The 22,011-nt window shown below is 43.5% G+C and overlaps 1 protein-coding gene across 1 annotated transcript; it reads right to left on the minus strand.

The window, feature by feature from the left end:
* Positions 1–3,749: 3,749 nt before the first annotated feature.
* Positions 3,750–21,735, minus strand: STIP1 (stress induced phosphoprotein 1). Its single transcript, XM_072118352.1, has 14 exons — positions 21,564–21,735; positions 14,772–14,981; positions 14,271–14,412; positions 14,047–14,188; positions 11,719–11,887; positions 10,526–10,652; positions 10,336–10,438; positions 9,925–10,045; positions 8,751–8,847; positions 7,522–7,646; positions 6,809–6,845; positions 6,130–6,233; positions 5,787–5,959; positions 3,750–4,087 (listed from the first exon to the last, which is right to left on the minus strand). The coding sequence occupies exons 1-14, from the start codon at positions 21,570–21,572 to the stop codon at positions 4,015–4,017; spliced, it is 1,632 nt and encodes a 543-aa protein (XP_071974453.1). The 5' UTR covers positions 21,573–21,735; the 3' UTR covers positions 3,750–4,014.
* Positions 21,736–22,011: the final 276 nt, after the last annotated feature.

Below are 22,011 nucleotides of genomic sequence, written 5' to 3' on the forward strand. Positions count from 1 at the left end.
TTTAAATTTACTGAGTTTCCTCTTAAGTTGACTTGACTGCTCATCTCTCCCCCTACCGGTAACCGTTACACCTACCGATTTTTTGATATCTCGTCTAATACTTGTGATTTACCACTTTTTGTTTCTCCAGCTATTCTCTGTCTGTCCACTACAAAACCCTATTAAATCGCACTTCACTCCACTACTTTTACTATGTCGTGTTCTTTACACTGTTGTCCTCTTTCTACCCCCTTCATTTTATCTTTACTATGCATCTCCTATGCCCTCTTCTCCTTCCTCCTTTAGTTTCCTTCGTAACCTTCACTTCCCCTTTATATATGGAATTAGTGATTTTCAGAGCGTGTAACATAAACTAATCAGCAATGTGATCCTACAACGCTGCAGCCAAATCAGCCGCAACGCTGGAAAACTCAGGTGCCATAGACTCTGCTTGGAGGGTGAAAAATTCCCAAATTGTGTCACAAAAAGTCACAAAAAATTACATGCAAATTAAAAATAAAGATTGGCATTTCATTTTCTATGCCGTGAACTGGAAAGCAGGAAAAAAAATTTGCTAAATGACAAAAAACAAACTGGTCTTTACAACATTTGGGCACAATTTTCCATAACAGAGTTCACGCACGGGAATAACCGTTTTATATATCGATAGATTAGGACTTTCGTTACGCAGCAATATCTAACATGTTTATCTTTTTTATTGTTTATTTTTAAATTAGTTTTAGGGAAAGGGATGTGATTTGTACTTTTAGGTTTATACTGTCAAGCTATAGTAATACTGCCATACTACGGTATAGCACAAGGGAGTAACTAGGAGAGGCGGGCCCCAAAGAAGACTTCTGAATGGGCCACCTTTCTTGAGAAGTCTTCTTTCCCCAAGGAGGTCGAGGGCACATATCTGTCCCAGGAACTGCAGACCACATGAGGGACGTAGACGGCAGGAAGCTTAAGAGGAGAGATTCCTAGTTCGGCTGTCGCCTCCCCAACATTTCTTATCAGAGTTTCCAACTCAGGTGTGTACTGTAGAAAAGGTCACTGTTATATACATATTACGATGTGCAATGTAATATGTGTATATATAAGGGTGCATATTCGGTTTATATTAGTGTGTCGGGTTTGATGCTGAGGCCCCCTGACACTGCAGGCCCCATAGCAGCCACTATGGCTGCTACGGCTGTGGTTACGCCCCTGGTATAGCAGTACATGGGTTTTTTTTTTTTTAACACGATCGTTGGTGCAGATCTGCATCAATGACAAGTCCAGGGGGTCATACAAAGCACATAGGCTGTTGTGACGAGGGATTGTTGTCCCCCAATGACCACATGAGGGACGTAGACGGCAGGAAGCTTAAGAGGAGAGATTCCTAGTTCGGCTGTCGCCTCCCCAACATTTCTTATCAGAGTTATCTGGCAAACAGTTGATCTATACCAAGCTCCAGGCTTCTCTGCAGTCGTTTTCACCTAGGACCCTGTAAATAAGATGGCGGCTGATGGCTGGTTCAAGCAGCAACATCGTTGTTTAGTAAATTATTTATTAAATTATTTTATATTGGTCCCTTATAAAGAATGGCTGGACCATTATACAACCTCTTGTGTCACCCCCTTTGTTCTGTGTAATGTAATATAGTTGTATTTGTCACCTATGATTTGTAAAGCACTACGGAATTTGATGGCGCTATATGAATAAAGATTATTATTATTATTATATTATTATTATTATCACAGGGAGAGACTATCCCAGCAAAGATGGCCGGACATGCATTGATCGTGAGTGGTAACTGCAATATACTTGGGAGCCCTCTCCACACACCACGCCAACGTACTATTACGTCAGTTTGCAGCAAGAGGTTAATGGAATCACGAAACACTGCAGCACCCAATAATAATGAGCCCCAAGTCATGCATTTAATGCATGTATCAAATCAGTATATTAAACAGAATACACAAGTCATCTTAACCCACAACTACATGGGGCCGCACACACATGGTATCCCTCTAAAAATGTTGGTCTACCTCCGTTACTTCCACCACTGTCCTTACTGGACCCCAAAATGGCTTTCTTTTTGTTCTTATACATCAACTTGTCTTTTCCAATTTCCCTCTTCACTGTAATTTCATTGGTTACAATTTAATTTCCTCATTTCATTTCGGAGAACGACGTTTACATAATTCTATCCCTTTTGTGGTCTAATTTCTGAAGGAAGATGACAAGGATAATTGTCACGTATACTTGGGGGACCATTCAGAAGAAATTGTACAAGAACCACATGGACTCTGCTCAGATGTGGTGCTGGAAGCCAGTCTGGGGCACTGTACCACATAGGGCTCATAGGCAGATCCTACCTACACGGAGTGCTGTATGCTATTCTCTATTAATAGAAGTAATGGAACAGTGTATTATCAATTACATGCACTACTATACGTCATATAATGTGATAAATTAGCACAAGAAGAAATTGGCAGCAGAGGATATAATAAAGTTCTTGTTGCAGAAGTCACTGACACTTGGAAAGAAGTTCCACAATACACAGAATAATGTACTTTAGCTTCTCTAGTGCCTTCAACACCATGAGCCTGAGTGTAAATAAACCCCCATCAAATTGAGACTAAGTAGTGCCAGGTCAAATGTCTGAATGAGTAAATGTGGTGAACCACAGGGGACTGTCCTGTTACTGCGGCTGCTATGGGGCCCACAGTGTCAGGGGGCCTTGGCATTAATCCTGACACCTTGTACTCACCACAAAGAAATAGCGAAAAAACAATGACAGAGGACGACACCTCGGGTAATAACATTGGATAATGTGGATAGAAAAATTGCAAGTAGGGTGCTCACCTGCTCTGCAATAATTAATTGCATGTAACCCTCGAAATAGGGTGGTCCGGGTAATGTTCTATGGACGAAATCAATGATTGGTGTCAAGCTGCTCCCAAGATCCAAAAAAAACCTGTTTCCTAAATTAGGGCTGGTACACAGCAAAAATGGAGGGGAAAAAATAGAAATAGATGGGCCTCTAATGGGGTGCTATACAGAATTGGTATGGGTATGGAATCTCATAATACACTCCTGGATGAAATTTTAATTGTTTAAAATCATATAAAAGATTAAAATTTCCTATAATACATTTCCGGGTCAAGCAGGACCCTTTTTCAAATATTGGACGTAAAATGTACAAATATAAATATCATTGAATGTCCGGGATGAAGCCAAATCAATGGCACCTTGTACTCACCCGACTTCAGGCAAAGTTGCAACATTTGTCATCTACAAAAATTCTCATCCAAGAAAACAATGACAAGTACAGACAAGTTATTCATGACTGAGTGGTGTGATAGAAATGACCTGATACTTAACATAAAAAGGACCAAAGAAAAGGTATTGGTCCAAGGAAGAAGCATAGGGAGGTGCATTCTGTGAACATGAAAGTCCAGGCCATTAAATGTGTTAAAGAAGACCCTCACACCAGTAATACCTGCTGGTAATGGATTACAAGTCCTCCACATGTAACCTAAAATGATCACAGGCAAGAGAACATGTTACCAAAATTTCTTCCTTCCAAAAACAGCAAAGAACGGCTTCTTGCAAGTGATATTAGATAGAAGGAATCACTAGCCCCCTTGTGCCAATTGTCTGAATGCCACAGCTGTAATGTACGAACAACCTGCACTACAGCGACATCTAGTGGTAAAGAAGGGAATTGCAGAACTGATTCCGAAGGTTTAAAACAAATAACACTTCCACCAGTCATCAGAAAATCTTGTCACGTGCTGCTTTTTATTAACATTATTACAGCTCAATAAACTTAACATCTGGGAGAGATGGACAGAACAACAGCGCAACCGTAGAGTGCCTGGCGCACAGATCTCTCCCCCTATTCCTTGCTGAATCGAGGGGGATCTTCTCAGCGAGTCCTTCAGCTCTCAGCCGCTTCCTCACACATGGAGAGCAATAAAGGAGTAGCAGAAGGACGACAGGAGACCGACATTGGAGACGAAAAAAAAGGAAGGAGTGGGGAAGTCATCACCGAATAGCAATAAGTCCAACATCCATCAGCTTCTGGATTTTCTGGGCAATTACTGGATTCTTCAAATGTCTGAAATAATACACAGAAAAAAGATGAAGTATGAATTAGAAAATGAAAAAAAAAATAAAAAATGATATCCTCCTGTAGGATAGAATGGATCGGAAGGATGCATATGGTTCTAACTGCTTCACCCATTAGTGAGAACGAGACCCTCGGTTATCTGGATTACAGGGGGTTCTGTTCTCATGTTGGGACCCTCGCTGATCACCTCATTATTACTCCATCTACGGTATAGATGCCCAAGCAGGATTAACCCCTTTGATATTTTTGGGGATAGTTCTTCTACAGAGGCTTTTTATAAATGCAAAAGTGTACCATTAAAATATATAATTTTTTTAAATATACATAGGCATGATAAGGAGTCCCCTGAATAAATGGAGCAGCAGAGCTCCTATATGACCACCACTTTATTCACTTATATAGGACTGATGGAGCCATGTACCACTGTCTCAGTAAGGCATTACACAGACGACCATCGCTTTGGCCTTGAACTAGCCGCACAAATAGTGTCCAACTCACTGTCCCATTGGTTCCTATAAGGCATGTTCATGGTGCGATGAATGTAGGGAAGTGACTTACATGCATCCTCTAGTTTGAGGGCATATTAGCCGTTCTTAGGGGCAGACTGGGGACCGCCCTTGTAAGGGCCGGGAGCTATTCCATGGGGCTAGGGTTAAGATATAGTAGGGTGAATTAGGAAAACGCCACAGCAGATTCCCTTACTCCCTACCCCTGGATGAAGACAGGTGAGATCAAAACCAAATTGATTGCTGTATCTCTCTCCCTGGGATGAAGACTGGTGAGACCAAACCTATCTTTCAACTGTATTCTTTCCCCCATTTTTCTGCCGTAATTTATGCCTGAAGGACTTCTATGCCCTCTAATACTATGTATTTGTCCAGGAATAACTGTCCTGGTTTGCGTTGATTGTCCCGGACTAGGTTTGACATACAATACAATTGCATTTGTTTGTATATGTAAATGCTGAGACCATTTTTTATCCTGATTTATTAAATGTTAATTTTTATATAATTCATTAGGGCATTTGCTTCTATAATTTGACTACCATTGATGCCTGGTCACTGACTGGTTCCCTATGACTGACTAATCATTTAGCTAGAACTGGTTACTGCTGTGTAAACTTTGCGATGAATGTACTGTGCATCGCTGTGTATATGCCGACTGCCCATACAAGAAAAGATAAGATAGGAGAGCTCTTATTTCTACCTTGTTTGCAGTGCAGGCAGCAATTTCCTATGAAATTCAGAGGGGTGGGCAGTGCACGTGCGTCAACATGCAACAAATCAACAACAGATGGGCAAAGGCATAAGGTCCACAGTCATGTGCAAGAGGAGTTTTGTGATCAGACACTATAGGGGGTTTACTCATTAAAAAAACAATTTATGGCTTATCAAAAGAATATTTCATACAATCTCTGATGCAGGTTCCTATATTCATCTCTAAAATGATCCCTTAGCAACCTCTCCACACTGTGTGCTTTGTTTTTCCCCTAAAAAATGTAGAACTGGTGAACAGTTTTTTGAGCGAATTTGAGAATCAGACCTCAGTAGACAGTAGGTACATAGGTCAAGGGGACATGGTCACACGTAAAGGTCCCAAATATGGAAATGTATCATTCTGTGGACTTTTAAATGAATGCCTTTCATTGGAAAACCCCCATCTACATGATCCAAGCGTTAGGACTTACTCGCTCAGTGCCTGTGGATCCTTTTGCATCTGTTCCAATATAAGTCTCATTGCCGGATCACTCATGATCTGCTGAACTTCAGGATCTGCCATGGCTCTGCGCTTCACATCCTCGGGATTGTCATTTCGGTTGTACTGGGACATCATACACCTCTGATAACCTTCACTCGCTTCCTGTGCACATAAAATATCAAAATAAACACAAATCACTTTTCACAGCACTTATCTACAAAGCCTATAAAAACAGCACCAAGACCCGTAGTACCTGCAAAGTATTGTGGGAACATACAGGTCCAGAGTATCTACAACAATATGGTAATCTATGGATGCATTTTGTACAGTACCTTGCATGCAGAGTCCAGATCTAGCGCTTTTTGATAGACATCCATTGCCTTGGTGTAATCTTTCATGGCCTCTAGTGCAGCAGCTTTACGAGTGTAGCCTTTAACTGAGGGAGAAGATAAAATGTATTATATAAAGATACAGCAAGAGTACAGATTTAAAGAAGAATTCTAAGCGTGACCCCATAGAGAATGACACAGGGCATGATCAGACATGCAGGAAACTGTACACTGCGCTACTCAATCTGTAGGTTATTACTAACACTAAGAATCATTTCTACAGTCAGCAATACTTCTCCTCAGCACATGCTTTTCGGTTCAGGCACCTCGGAGTTTATATTCACATATGTTCAGCAACCTGTATTATTCCACAGATTTAAAAATCTGGGTGCCAGGCCCAACTTAAGTCTATAGAGTTCTAGTGGGTATGACCCATCTTCACTACTAGCGTTTCCATTCCCAGGTGCTCAGAAGAACCAAACATATGTGAGTGCCCCCTTACGACAGGTGCAGCATCAAAAACTGCCCCGCACTTCTGAACTCATAAAACACAAACCCCTCTCACTAACCAGAAACATAAGGCCGGGGGTAGAGGATTGTGGTCTATCCATGAAAAATAGACCACTATAATGGGAATTTTAAAACATAAATAATTTTTTTTAAAAAGAAAAAGAATACTCACTGAATGCAGGTTCTAGCCGTATACATTCTTCACAGTCCTAAAACAAAAGTCCAGATAAGCGTGTAATCTGTCAAATTATGTCACTAATACAATCTCTTAAAGGATCACGATTGCAGATCACTCACTAGCCAACAAATATAGACCGCAAGGAGATTACACCTTTGCGTTATCCACGTGGTGTTCCCCTTTTTTTTATTTTTACATTCACATAGATTTCTATGGGGAGGCTCAAACCACTAACATTGACAGGATAAGAACCTGCTTTGCGTTTTCTAAAGGCGCCACACTGATCCAAGATGAACAAATTCATTCCTATGGGTCTATACAATAACGGCTAGCATGATTCCAAAAACAGTATTTACGTGTGTTTTGGGTTTTAACTTTTTGTACATTTTTGAGATTTCCAAGTAGCTTTTTTTTTTTTTTTTTTAGGGGCAACTGCAATGCCTGACTAAAGTTAAATTGTCCCACTTTTCTTGGTTAGCGCTGGATTTAGTGCAACAGTTCAAATATCACAAATACACCTCCATAAAAACCCATCATGGGTGACGTTTTGAAGGAAGTTTTGTCGCTCTACAGTACTCTCTTGAGAACCTCAAAAAGTCTCACAGGCAAGAGAAGCCTTTAATGTTCTCTCTGGTAATAACGCAGCCCATAACAGTCACAGGAAAGCCACAGCCTTACATTGCAGTACTAGTAATAATGTCCATTACCTTTAGTGCAAGTTGAAACTCCAGCAGTTTTGTGTAGCACGCCGCGCGATTACTGTACAGTTTGGCATCTTTCGGGTTCCTCTTGATAGCCTCTGTGTAATGTTTCATTGCTAGAGGGTAATCTCCTGCAGAAATAGAACAGCAAATCAGATACTTTCACGTCTTTGGGATGATTCGGGGGTCAGGTCTGCTTCAGAATTTGGAATTCTGGAGCAGATTCAATTGAAGCAACTTTGCAGCTGTAGCCTTCAGCCACCATTGCAATAGCGGAGAGCCACGCAGAATTGATATAGCATCGAGTCCACTGTATAGGGCATTTAAAGCAAAATTCTATCTAAAGGTTGGACTTCATGGACTTGCGTCTTTTTCCAGCCTTATATAATATGATACTATGCTCAGCCCGCAACAGAGGAGTCTTACATGCAGAATTTGTGGCTCTCATCTATCACACCAAGTTTGGTACAGGACATCTCCACATATGATGCCATTACATGGCATAGAAGGATAATTGGAAGTTGCAGACAATTCACCTCCATGAATACAATTACAATAATATACAATATTCAGGGATTGTCTAAGCAGGTGGAATATTAATGATGTTCTGGGCAAGGACTAAGAAATTAGATATTTCAGAATGATAAGTGTTATACTCAGGCACTACCACACATAAAGGAATGACCTTACACATCAATGCGCAACTTTCAAGAAATGGGATAATGGCCAAACCAGTAAATGCCTTTAAAAAAAAAAAAAAAAGGGGAAGAGGATTACAAAACAAAGCAGTCTATTGCTTCTGGGAAAGACCTACTGATTTGGATATTAGTCCACATAATCTCAGGAGTCTACCTGCATGTCGACATTGATGTAGGTAGTGCTGCCAAGGGCGTAGGTTATCCCTTTTCCCATTTCAGAAAACTGATTTGCATAATCCTTACCCAATATTTACATGAAGGATTGCCAGAAAATCAAGGGAGTTTGGCAATACAGTGTTTAGCATGTCCTAAAGACATTATGCGCACAACAACACTTGTGATCTGGAATGTCTAAGACTTCAATGTATAATATAAAGATTTGTTAGCAAGACCCATGACCAGCTGCAATCCAGCCAAAGGGATACAACTTGGGGTAGGTTACGATAACAAAACATAAAGGACACATCTGTATGTTGGGGCTGGCTTCACTGTAAAGTAGGTATTAAAATAACTGTAAATGACAGGCAAGTACTCTACCTTTCTGGAAAGCATCATTGCCTTTATTCTTCTCCTCCAGAGCTAGCTCAGGATTGATATACGCTAAACGTTCCTGTTCCTTCAGGATTTTTTCAGCCTACATTTGAATCAAAGAAAAGCCACGATTAAAATAATTATTCTATTTTCTAATGAAACTTTTATGCTGGATCTAAATGACCAGCCTGGTGTACCATAGGCTCTGGCTCCCGGGCAGTGCTGTCACAGCATTGTACTAGGGCAGTGATGGCAAACCTTTTAGACACCAAGTGCCCAAACTACATAAAAAACCCACATATTTTTCGCAAAGTGCCGATGCGACAATTTAAACAGTAACTTATTACTCCCTGCTCTTTCACAGGCTTAAATTGTATAGGCACCTGAGGACACCAATACAGTAGAAAGAAGGAGAAAAAGCTTTGGTTATCATTGTAGCCTCCTTCTAGGGTCCTGGGCTGCCTGGGACTGCAAGAGGCCTCGAGTCCTGTCTGGCGGAGTCTCCGGTGGGGTGATAGCACGGGTGCCCATAGAGAGGGCATAGGTTTGCCACCACTGTACTAGGGGTTAGTGGTGGGTGTCTGCTGTGTAATTCATCAGTCACCTGCTGTGTGTGTGTCTATGGCTCGGCTGAGCCACCTTCGAGATGCTGTAGCGTAATAATAGTCTTTAAGGTTTTAGTGTGCAAATATATGAAACAAAAAATAGCTCCACTTTATTTAGACGGAGCCAGAAGTGTGCCGAGCCTGACTCGTTTCTATAACATCTCCAAAAATACAGCACCAGCCCTGACCCCACTTTACCCCCACAATAGAACATGCTAAAGGTACTAGGGGAGAGACCATAGCCCTGCGTTAGGATGCATGCAAATCTCCTAAACCCTATTCAGTATTTAGGAATTATCCCATGTCTGTAGGTGTTACACCCAGGGCTGGCACCAGGCAAACCAGGGCAAGTGTCGGGGCCAAGAGCTGCTGGGGGCCTGGAAGTGCTTGGTGAGTGGGGCTTTATACATTTAATCCATGGGGTGTCTGTATATAATAAGCCCTTGACAAGGGAATGATAAACTAGGGAATATTTTAGGGATCCACTGAGGTTCGGTTGCCCAGGGGCCTACTGAAACCTGGAGCCGGCCCTGGTTACACCATTAAGCATTTCTTCTGCTACTATGAATACAGACCTGCTGACATTTCTTGAGAACATCGGGTGTTCGGTGCTCCGTCAGAGATTTATTAAAGTACTGAATCGCTTCCTTGTATTTTTCTTCTTTGTAATAGGAGTTTCCGATACGTGCATAGGCTCTGAAGATAATAAGGAAAATAAAATTGCCCTTTTTGAAAGTTTCTTATCAAACGTTTTATTTTTTACTTTTTTGGAAAGTTCTATACTATATCAATAGAACCTGCAATATAAAAACAAGTACTATACGTATATATAATCTACATGGATACCTAAAATACAGATACAATATAATGAACCTGTACCAACAAACAATAGGATATTAAACATACACTGCACAAAGGCCAAATTTAGCCAAAAGTCTGCTGCACAACTTTGCTAGAAATCATCATACGACTCCATTAGGACTCACTTGGCAATTTGTCTATAGTCTTCTCGATTTTCTCGTCCGACTTCGATGGCTGTTTCGCAGAGCTCTCTGCACCGATTGTAATCTCCTTGTTCAAAGTATACAGCTGGATAACAAAAAGAAAACGTCAAGTTAGGGGGAAGTAAATAATGAAGTTTTGAATGAGCGCCTGACATCATGGTTCAGAACTTACCTGCCTGGTTTGTAATATACGTCATGTTAGTAGGATCAAGCTCCCGTGCTTGTGCGTAGTGCTTCAGCGCAGACTCAAAGTCTTTCTTCTTGTAAGCTTCATTGCCAAGCTCCTTCTCCTTTTGAGCCTAAAAATAAGAAAGTTTGACACGTCATTCACTCATTTATTAATTCTCTACCAAAAAGTGAAAGAATGTATGGCATCTGCAGCAGTCATATAACTTAAGATCTACATGACAAAAAGGTCATTGCTAAATGCCAGGATGCCGACCACTTCACTCACTGTTTGGTTTGTTTCAGACTGTCATCGAGTGGTCCATGAAACATGGACTTTGTGGTGGCCTCATTTCACAACATTGAGTAAGACACTCCGAGAATCACACTTCTAGATGATGCAAGAAGACCATTTTTCTCCCATGACATAACAATGCCATACTGAAAACATAACTTCCCTATGGTGTGGTCATCCTGCAATGGGTGCAGGGGTTCCTTTCATCATGTAGGAGTATGACATTTGGATTCCCCAATCTAAGGTAATGTTCAGTTTGTAATAAGCAGCAACACATATAGCATGTGGATTAACTTAAAGGGGTTGGCCACTTTACCTCCTGTTTTTTTTTTGTAACATGTGTGTAAGTGTGGGGTGCAGGATATTAAGTAATTTACCAATATACATCTATTAATAGTTCTGCTACGCTTTCTTGATATGTAAAGGGAAGTCTCCGGTCTTTTACCTCATCAGCCAGAGATTCATGACCATAAAATGGCTGCAGATGAAGGGTTGTGTGATCTTATCTGTCAATGAACAAGTTACAGACCACATGACCCTGAAATCTATGGCCATTTTATGGTCAGGAATCTCTGGCTGATGAGGTAAAACACAGGAGGCTTCACTTTACATATCAAGAAAGCAGCGCAGAACTACTAATAGACGTATATTGGTAAATTACCTAATACCCTGCCCCCCAAACTTTTCAAAAAAACATAAGGTAAAGTGGCCAACCCCTTTAACTCTCCTTACAGATAAGGACAGAGTTGTACATGTCATGCACTGCAGCTCCACTCACAACTTTGCACCATGGTCCCCAAAACTTTGTGTCCCAAACAGATTAAATTCTAAGTAAAAGTATCATGCGTTTCTGTAAAAGAATAGCAAGGAAAGAACTTTATACAGGCTTCCAGCAAGTGTATTACCTGTTTTTTGTTCTCTGGGAGGTCTTCTTCCATTGGCTCTGGCTTGGCCTCTTTCTTGGGCTGTGGGGGAGGGGGGGCAGGTGGTTCCTCTTCCTCATCGTCAACACTTCCAAGGTCCACTCCGAGTAAGACACTGAGGGTAGTCATAACCCGGGGATCCTGAAGCTTTCTGCATAAATGGCAAATATTTTGGGAGATTAAATTTTAGCAACGAATTACGGACCTAAATTCGAATTAAATTTGACTTCTTATCGGTCACTTATAAAAGAGCTATTGTGGATGTAACAAGTTGTCACCAATCCGTTGGATAAGTTATGGGATGGTTAGAATCAGAGGGGTTGGTGGGTGTCTTTATGTGGCCTAGCTGAAAAAAAAAAAAAAAAAAAAGCCAATCCATTTGCAGACTAATAAATCGGTGGACATTCATACACCGCCACGGTCCAAATCAGCCAAGGCCTTTACTTGAAAGTTGCTGAACAGGGAGCAATAAGTTACTGCTTTAATTAGTTCTTTTAGCTATAGAGTGGAGCAGCAGTGCACACGCTCCATTCATTTCTGCCCATGGTCTTCTGGTTGGCCTGAAACAGGAAGGGGCGGTTAGGGTTACCCTTTTTTAGTAGTTAGCCTGGGTCCCTAGATGTATGGCAGATATACTGAATAATTTATAGGTCCACAGTGTTAACCAGCATAAATGTTCTGTATAGATATTTTATACATTTACACACGCAATGCGGCATGAGTCAGACGTGCTCATGTAGAGAGGACTGCAATTGTTTCTCCATCCTCCGCACTCCTGAGCGACAGTGTATAGCGAGGAAGGAGTCACTCACCAGCAAAGGGGGATGGGGTGCTTTTTGAGGGCAGCATTATGCACCTAAATGCTACATTCTCAAACTTGAATTTATTGAATTTGATCCAATACAGTTGCTTGGGGTCCCCCCCCCCCTTACAGGTCCAGGTCACAAACATAGGCAGTAATAGGACCCGTTCTAAAATGTGCAGCCCAGACAGTCGGCTCATAGACGGGGCTGTGGAAACCATAGCCATATGTAGGACCCATAGAAACACACGGAACCATGTGTCAAGGTTGTAATGCCCAAGTTTAAAAAGTCCAAGTTTAGTGATGGTAGAGGTGTCCTGATAAGAAGTAATGTTCCTCAAGACTTCTTTTATTAAAACTCTATATGCCGCCGAAAAATAGGATTATAAAAGTGCTGCAAATTACCCTGGGGCGCTCGGGCTACGTCACCCGAGCTCCTCAGGGAGCCTTGCATTGTAATATAATTAAAGTCTTTCCTTAGTAAATGTCCTTTAAGCTGCACAACCCCCACAAGAACAATTTGCCTGTTCGTCAGATGAATTTATGGTTCCGTTTGCACCCTGGAAATATGAGTTACTTTCGGTGACAAAGAGACCAATGACATCTGACTGATCCATATGGAAATCATTATTTGGAGCAGAAGATGGAAATCATGTCGGAAAAGGACTTCAATCTATTAGTCACAAGATGTGGCGTGACTAAACCAAGCTGCATATTATAAAAGTGACAGATGACATAGAAATTGTTAGTTTAAAGGGAACCTGTCACTATATTAAACTACCAAAATAAAATAAAAATATGTGAAATCTTGTCCTTTTACTTCACTATTACTAGAGAGTACGGTGAATCAGGTGAAACAGGGGGAGGAGGTGCCCTATTTTAGTAGTTGGTATGTTAAGTATGTTACACACACACACACACACACCTTAAGACATTCCCCCTTCAGCCTCTAAAATTGACTCATCTCATGACAAATGACTGCTAATTCTTAAATGACTTGAGTAGATTTTTGAAAAAGGTAAATGGGAGAGATTTTACATGAAAAAGGAAATACTAGAAAGGAAATTTCCTACCCTACCTGAGGGGGCAGTGGGAGATAGATTCCTGACAGAATTCATTAAAGAACCCATTCCACTACTATATTATACAAACATATCTATCAATGAACTCTCATTAAAAGACCTTTGTTGTTAAGATATGTAAACAAAAGTTCAGTCATCTCCATGGCCATAGGATTTGTGAGGGTAGTGGTCAGGAGTTTTACCCATGACCAATTAAAAGCTGGGGAAGCCAAGAGGCGCTTGGGTGTCACCTGCCTGAGCGCTTCCGCCACTTTTACAAAGTTAATATTTCAGTTTTAAAGATGCAAGAAAAACCTCTTAAAAACAGCGCCCCCCCCCCCCCCCCCCCCATCCCCCTAGATGGAAAGAGCAGCCTAATTAGGACACTATCTCCAGTATTCTGGTAATAGATGTCCTTTAGACAATGATACACTGATGTGTACTTACGTGCCAAGATCAGAAGGTTTGTTTCGGAGTTGTTCTATAAGTTCTTTGTAGCTGGGGTCACTAAGGAGGGCTCTGGTACGGGGGTCAGACTCTAGTTTCTGGAATAAGTTAGGCGAGTTGAAAGGATTCATAAACTTTCTCTCTGTAGACAATGGAGAGAAGATTATTAGTAACAAAGCATAGATCTATGTCCCTCTATAGCTGTAGAGTAACCGCTCCCGTACCCGCTAGCCTCGCTTCCATGTTCTGCAGGCCTTCTTTAAGCTGTGCATTGGTCGGCTCATGTCTTAGACCTTCCTCATAGGTTTTCTTGGCTTCCTCAAAGCGATTAAGAAATTCCAGGGCAGCGGCTTTCCGGGAATATCCCTGTATTAAAAAGAAAAAAAAGGACATAGTTGTGTAATTGAGGAGTTTGCATGTCATACATTTTCTGCATCCACAGAACTAGTTGAATGACAATGATGTGAACAATCTTATTATACATAGGTCATAGATCCAGGCACCGTAAATGTGGTAATCCTCTCCTTCTAAAATCAACTTTTAAAATTATGCCGATGAGCCCAAAGGGTTCCTGGAGGGTGCTTCAAGATGCCCCTCCATGCTGCAGCTTCACATGCTGTTACACTGTCTCCAGTCTCCGTCTTCAGCACCCCCCACTTTATACTTGTATATAGTATCCCACTATAATAGAACACAATAATAGTCCAGTGTTATGAGGGTTTTACCTTTCCCCAGTCTGGCTTCAGCTCCACGGTTTTGCAGCCATCTTCTAGGGCTTTGGTGTACTCCCTCTTCTTGGCGTAGGCGGCGGAGCGATTACTATACAGCACATGGTTTTTGGAGTCCAGCTTGATGGCTTCTGTGTAGCATCGCACCGCTTCATCCAAATTCCCGGCTGAAAGAGCCTTGTTGCCCTTCTCTTTTAATTCATTAGCCTGAGAAATGTGGGTAAGAAAAGGAAAAAGGTAAATGAGACAGAACCTATAGGTCATAACTTCGGCTGACAACTTTATAATCAGACTTAAAGGGCATCTACTACCAGGATGAAGGACTGTATGCAAATGAGGCTAAGGGGCTCCAGGCTCAATAGGAGTTAATGGAGCCCGAAGCCCCTCAGGCTCATTTGCATATAGTACTTCACCCTGGTAGTAGATGTCCTTTAAAGGACACCTGTCATCAGGTCTGTGTCACTTGTCCTGTCACTACTACCTGTTGGAGCAGCTCACAAGGATCCCATCCCTGCCTTTATCTAGTTATTTCATACATTATTCATTGTAAAATCATCTATTTTTTTATCATGTAAATGAGGCTGGTCACATGGTCAGAGGCAGTGATGTCACCCCTGTTCCCCCTCCCCTCTCCTCCCCCTGCTCATGTCTGTGTGTAATGTATAGTAAAGCATGGCTAGTGTGTGTGCTGCATCTGCTGACATGCTGCATCCTCCTAATATACAGGTGAGAGACACAGACATCAGCTACACATGAATCTGACATGTTCTGCTGTAACATGGCTGCCTGGAGCTGCTGTATCTCTCCTGTACACACACACGCATGCACACACAGGCTGCAGGGGGCGTGGCCACCAGCACCAGGAAGCACATCATTATACAGCCTCACATCATTATACAGGCTGTCAGTCATGCACTGGGGGTGTGGCTGTGCCTCCCACTCATGAATAGAGTGGACAGCTTGAATATGCTAAGGCTTCATTGGACATATCACAGGTCATTTGCATACAGCTTTAGGACCTCGTTGCTTAGGTTTACAGGCATGTAGAGGGACAATGAAGGGATAGAGGCAATGCTCTCTAATGGCAGTTTATGAAAATATATTTAGTTTAGGGGGGTTATTTTGCATGACGGGTTCTCTTTAAGTGCAATAGTCTGAAGCATTTCCACAATGTTGAGTCAACATGGGTGCTGAGAGTCAGACCTGACCAAACCGGCACCCAGCTCTAAACTTCCAGATTATCTGCTAATATTCTTCATTTTACCCCAATATTTGGCTCGAATCCATGTACTTACCATACGCACAGTGTCAATATTTGGATAACACAGTCACGTTACATACAGACGCTGCGCATTAAAACATCCCCACTTCAGTCTGTAAACCATCAATTAACCCCTCATGTCCCACAACCCTCTTACAGCTGCCGCCCCCACTCTGACTCACTCAGGGCAGCGTGGGTTGGATAGAAAAAAAAAAAGAAAGGCACAATTTTAACGATTTTCTTCTCTGCAGAGAACTGTAGACCGCCTGAGCCGCGGAGCAATTATCTAAAGTATAGGTTACGCTAGAATTTTACTTAAAAACACATCTGAGCCGAGACGGGAAGGAGTGCAGCAACAAAATAAATGGAGATCTTGTTAAATGGGTTTTCCCACGAATAAAAGTTAGGCCCTATCCACAGGGTAGGGCCCAACTTGCTGATCAGTGGAAGATGAAGGGTCCGATAGGGTCCCACGTTCCTCCGTCGGACCGTCGCCGCTCCATCAGAGAAATGGAGTTGACAGCCGCGCATGACCATTCTGCTCCGTTAATCTATATGGAGCTGATGGAAATGAACGCCGCGCTCACCAATCTTCGTCAGCTCCATAGAGATTAAAGGAAACCTACCACTTGTAGTGGCAGGTTTCTGATGGAAATACCGGGCACCAGCTCAGGGTGAGCTGGTGCCGGAGATTATTTTCGTTAGTGTTTTAAACCGCGGCGCTTACCATGCGCGCGGCTCTCCTTCACTTCCTATGTAGCCGCGCGCACGGTAAGCGCCGAGCTCGTACCTGCCTGCGCCGGCTATAAAGTTTAAAAAGTGTTTTAAACCGCGATACCGCGGTTTAAAACACTAACGAAAATAAGCTCCGGCACCAGCTCAGCCTGAGCTGGTGCCCGGTATTTCCATCAGAAACCTGCCACTACAAGTGGTAGGTTTCCTTTAATGGAGCAGAACGGTTTGCTCCATTACTCTGATGGAGCGATGAGGGGGTCGATAGAGGTACGTGGGACCTCATCGGACCCCTCGTTCTGCGGGGGTCTCAGCACTGAGACCCCCAATGATCAGCAAGTTGGGCCCTGTCCCGTGAAAAAGGCCCAACTTATGTTCGTGGGAAAACCCTTTAAAAAGCCACTCAATTGAAGCCAACTTATAGGTTACGGGGTGAATGTATGAAAGCTGAAAGCCCCCTGATCACAGACACAGTGGTTCCAAGCACCAAGATCAATGGTCAAGTATGCACCCACTCTACATGGCCAGGACCACAGATGGGCTCACATGGTCATCCTACTGCTCCACCATTAGAGAGAACAGGACCCCTGGGCTATGGATTGCTGGGGATCCTGTTCCAGTGATCAGCGAGGGTCCCAGCAGTCAGACCCCCGTCCCAATCAAGACGTTATGCCACACCCTGTGGACAGGAGATACATTTAGTAAAAAAGGGCCTTTAAACAGAATTTTACTCTTCTTTAATACAAGCCGCATCCTTAGAGACGGTACAGCATATTCATACATTCCACATGGAAGTATTTGATACATAGCCCCCAATAGGGTAAAGTAATAGACCCTCATAAACAAGCTATTCTTAACCCTACATTGCAACACTAGATCATACTAAACCAACCCATATGGATGCAAACGTCTCATCTGTGTGGGGGGACAAATACAGTTACAGAACAGGGATTTTTAATTATTTAATTTTTATCTCCAGTCCTCAAGTGCCCTCCATAGATTGTATATTCATGTTCCCCTTATGTTCAGGCCCCAGCACAGATCAGCAGACTGCTGTAGTCTAGGATTTTCTTCCCCTCCGGCGATCAGCTGTTCACAGGGAATCTGTCACAAGGATTTATGTAGTGTTGTCTGACCGCAGTATTAGAAGTGACAGACGCCCTGCATCCAGCGCTGTGGCACTTACTAGACGTATTGCAGCATTTTCCGGCCTGCTCCTGGTTTTAGTTTGGCTCCTGTATAGAGGGGCTCTCTGGCTACACCTGTCCTGCTCCTGGTTTTAGTTTGGCTCCTGTATAGAGGGGCTCTCTGGCTACACCTGTCCTGCTCCTGGTTTTAGTGTGGCTCCTGTATAGAGGGGCTCTCTGGCTACACCTGTCCTGCTCCTGGTTTTAGTGTGGCTCCTGTATAGAGGGGCTCTCTGGCTACACCTGTCCTGCTCTTGGTTTTAGTGTGGCTCCTGTATAGAGGGGCTCTCTGGCTACACCTGTCCTGCTCCTGGTTTTAGTGTGGCTCCTGTATAGAGGGGCTCTCTGGCTACACCTGTCCTGCTCCTGGTTTTAGTGTGGCTCCTGTATAGAGGGGCTCTCTGGCTACACCTGTCCTGCTCCTGGTTTTAGTGTGGCTCCTGTATAGAGGGGCTCTCTGGCTACACCTGTCCTGCTCCTGGTTTTAGTGTGGCTCCTGTATAGAGGGGCTCTCTGGCTACACCTGTCCTGCTCCTGGTTTTAGTGTGGCTCCTGTATAGAGGGGCTCTCTGGCTACACCTGTTCTGCTCCTGGTTTTAGTTTGGCTCCTGTATAGAGGGGCTCTCTGGCTACACCTGTCCTGCTCCTTGTTTTAGTGTGGCTCCTGTATAGAGGGGCTCTCTGGCTACACCTGTCCTGCTCCTGGTTTTAGTTTGGCTCCTGTATAGAGGGGCTCTCTGGCTACACCTGTTCTGCTCCTGGTTTTAGTGTGGCTCCTGTATAGAGGGGCTCTCTGGCTACACCTGTCCTGCTCCTGGTTTTAGTTTGGCTCCTGTATAGAGGGGCTCTCTGGCTACACCTGTCCTGCTCCTGGTTTTAGTGTGGCTCCTGTATAGAGGGGCTCTCTGGCTACACCTGTTCTGCTCCTGGTTTTAGTTTGGCTCCTGTATAGAGGGGCTCTCTGGCTACACCTGTCCTGCTCCTGGTTTTAGTGTGGCTCCTGTATAGAGGGGCTCTCTGGCTACACCTGTCCTGCTCCTGGTTTTAGTGTGGCCCCTGTATAGAGGGGCTCTCTGGCTACACCTGTTCTGCTCCTGGTTTTAGTTTGGCTCCTGTATAGAGGGGCTCTCTGGCTACACCTGTCCTGCTCCTTGTTTTAGTGTGGCTCCTGTATAGAGGGGCTCTCTGGCTACACCTGTCCTGCTCCTGGTTTTAGTTTGGCTCCTGTATAGAGGGGCTCTCTGGCTACACCTGTTCTGCTCCTGGTTTTAGTGTGGCTCCTGTATAGAGGGGCTCTCTGGCTACACCTGTCCTGCTCCTGGTTTTAGTGTGGCTCCTGTATAGAGGGGCTCTCTGGCTACACCTGTCCTGCTCCTGGTTTTAGTGTGGCTCCTGTATAGAGGGGCTCTCTGGCTACACCTGTCCTGCTCCTGGTTTTAGTGTGGCTCCTGTATAGAGGGGCTCTCTGGCTACACCTGTCCTGCTCCTGGTTTTAGTGTGGCTCCTGTATAGAGGGGCTCTCTGGCTACACCTGTCCTGCTCCTGGTTTTAGTATGGCTCCTGTAACCAGCTCACCCCAATATCACAGTCCTTGGGTGTAGCTTTCTCCTAGGCCTGTGGGAGTTACAAAAACCCCATAACAGAGTTTACATACAACCCGACCACTATTGACAGCCCGGATGTGATGACGAGGAGCGATAGGGCATGGTCCTGGGAGAAAAAGTACTTTACTAGGTTTACTGTGCAGTTGAGATGTAGGAGATGTGGTATATAATGTGGTCATTATTTGTGCATGATGTAGGGTGTGTACATAGCGACCACATTGCTATATGATCATATTTTACATGAAATACCTGCAATAAACACACTAGACCTGTGAGCACACACTAATATATATGTGGCTGAATACCAGATGGAGCGTCACACACAACTAGTGCAATGAACATAACGGACCCCTCACCACTTTCTGTACAGATATGAAGTTTATACTTAATTGCAGTCAATTCTGTCCTAAAAATAATTGTTATTAAAGTGAATTATTATTAAGTTTATTGACTTATAATCCCATGAGAAAACACTTGAACCTCCTTCACACTGTCAGTATTTCACATCCGTACTTGAAAGTGGAAGCAACACAGAGAAAATGGAAAAACTGGCTTCGCTTCTGGTTTTGGCTCAAATACTAATAGTAACATCTGCCCTGTACAGGAACTACACAGAGACGCCTGCTTAGGAGTCTGTCTGTACTAAAACTTTTGGGGGTGCAGAATCAGCCCCTCAACAATCAGATCACAGGGAAAGATCATCAGTATCAAAAATGTTCCAAAACAGATAACATCTCCATGCCAACAGTTCCTCACGGATGCATATTTTACATCAAAATGCTTGATGTTCTCAAGTTAAAGAACATATACCACCAGGATGAAGGATTGTAAACCAAGCACACTGACATACTGGTGTGTGCTCCCTCAGACAGGATCCCCTCTTCTTTTAGCTTCCAATGACCTGTTTTTTTTGGAGCCTCTCAGGTTCATTTGCATAATTTTTAAAGTATTTTATTCTTAAAAACAAAGGCATAAGAAGCTAAAGAAGAGAAGATCCTGCCAGAGGGGCACACACCAGTATGACACTGTGCTTGGTTTACAATCCTTCATCCTGGTGGTAGATGTTCTCAAAAGGAAATCTACCATCAAAATCCATCATGATAAACCAGGGACACTTACTCATAATTATGCTAACAAGCCAAAACATTTTCTCTAGCTCTTCTGTGATTTGGCTTTAGAGACTGTTACACGGTCTCATTCTTGCTTCTTCAGCAGTTCCTACTCAGGAGGGTGAGGCAGTGTAACAGCCTGCAAAGCCAGATGACAGAAGAACTAGAGAAGACCCTCGGGCTCATTAGCACAATTATAAAAGTTGATTTAGAAGGAAGGAGTCTATGGATAACAAATATAAGAAGATTATCACAGTTATGGTGCCTGGATCTAGGAGTGTCATCAGGATGGTAGATTTCCTTTAAAAGACTTATACAAGGATATTTCAGATCAAGCCAGACAAGACGGTATGAATTAGGTCTAAGGGCTTGTTCAGACGGGCATGTCCACAACAAACGTGGATGTGTATTATCTGTATATTATATCCGCATCATTGTGCGATCTTTGTTTTTTTTTTTTTTTTTTGCAGAACCATTGCATGTCCCATGTCCAACAGTCTGCACATCAGTGAACAACTTTTTTGTAACAACTTACAAATTACAGAACGTCTACAATCTCTATTGTTACCAGAAATTCCTATACAGTCCTATGGCCCCCAGACCCAAAAGCTAAACTTGTGTGTGGCCCCCCAGAGGCTCCCTGCTCCCCCAGCCCTGCAGAGGCTCCCTGCTCCCCCAGCGGCTCCCTGCTTCCTTAACACCAGGGGGATCAGCCATACACAGCACAGGAAGTCCGTGCACCGCATGTGGCCCCAGGAAACTGGAGGTAAAGTTCTGCACGTCCCGCACGTAACAGACCGGTCATTACTGCAGTCACTACTATACTGGGTGCACTCCCTGCCCTTCACCCTAACACAGTCTCCTACCCCCCGTGACTTACACCCGGTGCCCCTTACCGTCTCCATAGCTGCACTGTATTCCTGTCTCTCCACGCGTCTTCTGGAACCTACTAGAAGATGACAGTTCAAAGCCAGCCCACTAAACGGCCAGCTATTCGCCGAAGTCTTAAAATGAATATAGTCGATTGGACCGCACCGACGTCAATCAACAAGCGACTCCCTTCTCCACCTTTGGCAGGGGAGTTGCCAGGCGCTGTTAAAACCCTCCCCTCGGAATGTTGGCGCGCGATTGGTCGAGGCGGATAATGTGAGTTGGGTGGAATTGGCTGGTGGATTCTGGAAGCTTCTACTGTGGGGATTGGCTGACGTCAAGCGCTCTGCGTGTGATTGGTCACTGTCGTGAAATTCCGCCCATAATCTTCATTGAGAAAACGTGAGGTCATCAGAGGGCCAAACCGGCAGTGATGTCACTGGTGTCAGCTGGGGAAACGTCATGTTGTCATCA

The sequence above is a fragment of the Engystomops pustulosus genome, chromosome 7, assembly GCF_040894005.1.
Source record: "Engystomops pustulosus chromosome 7, aEngPut4.maternal, whole genome shotgun sequence".
NCBI lineage: Eukaryota > Metazoa > Chordata > Amphibia > Anura > Leptodactylidae > Engystomops > Engystomops pustulosus.

What these genes read in the sequence shown, in the direction of transcription:
- STIP1 (XM_072118352.1), bottom strand. An exon ending in GACTATAGACAAATTGCCAA is followed by an intron (nt 10,046 to 10,335) that starts GTGAGTCCTAAT and finishes TATTATCTTCAG; the next exon opens with AGCCTATGCACGTATCGGAA. An exon ending in ATCTGGACTCTGCATGCAAG is followed by an intron (nt 5,960 to 6,129) that starts GTACTGTACAAA and finishes TTATGTGCACAG; the next exon opens with GAAGCGAGTGAAGGTTATCA.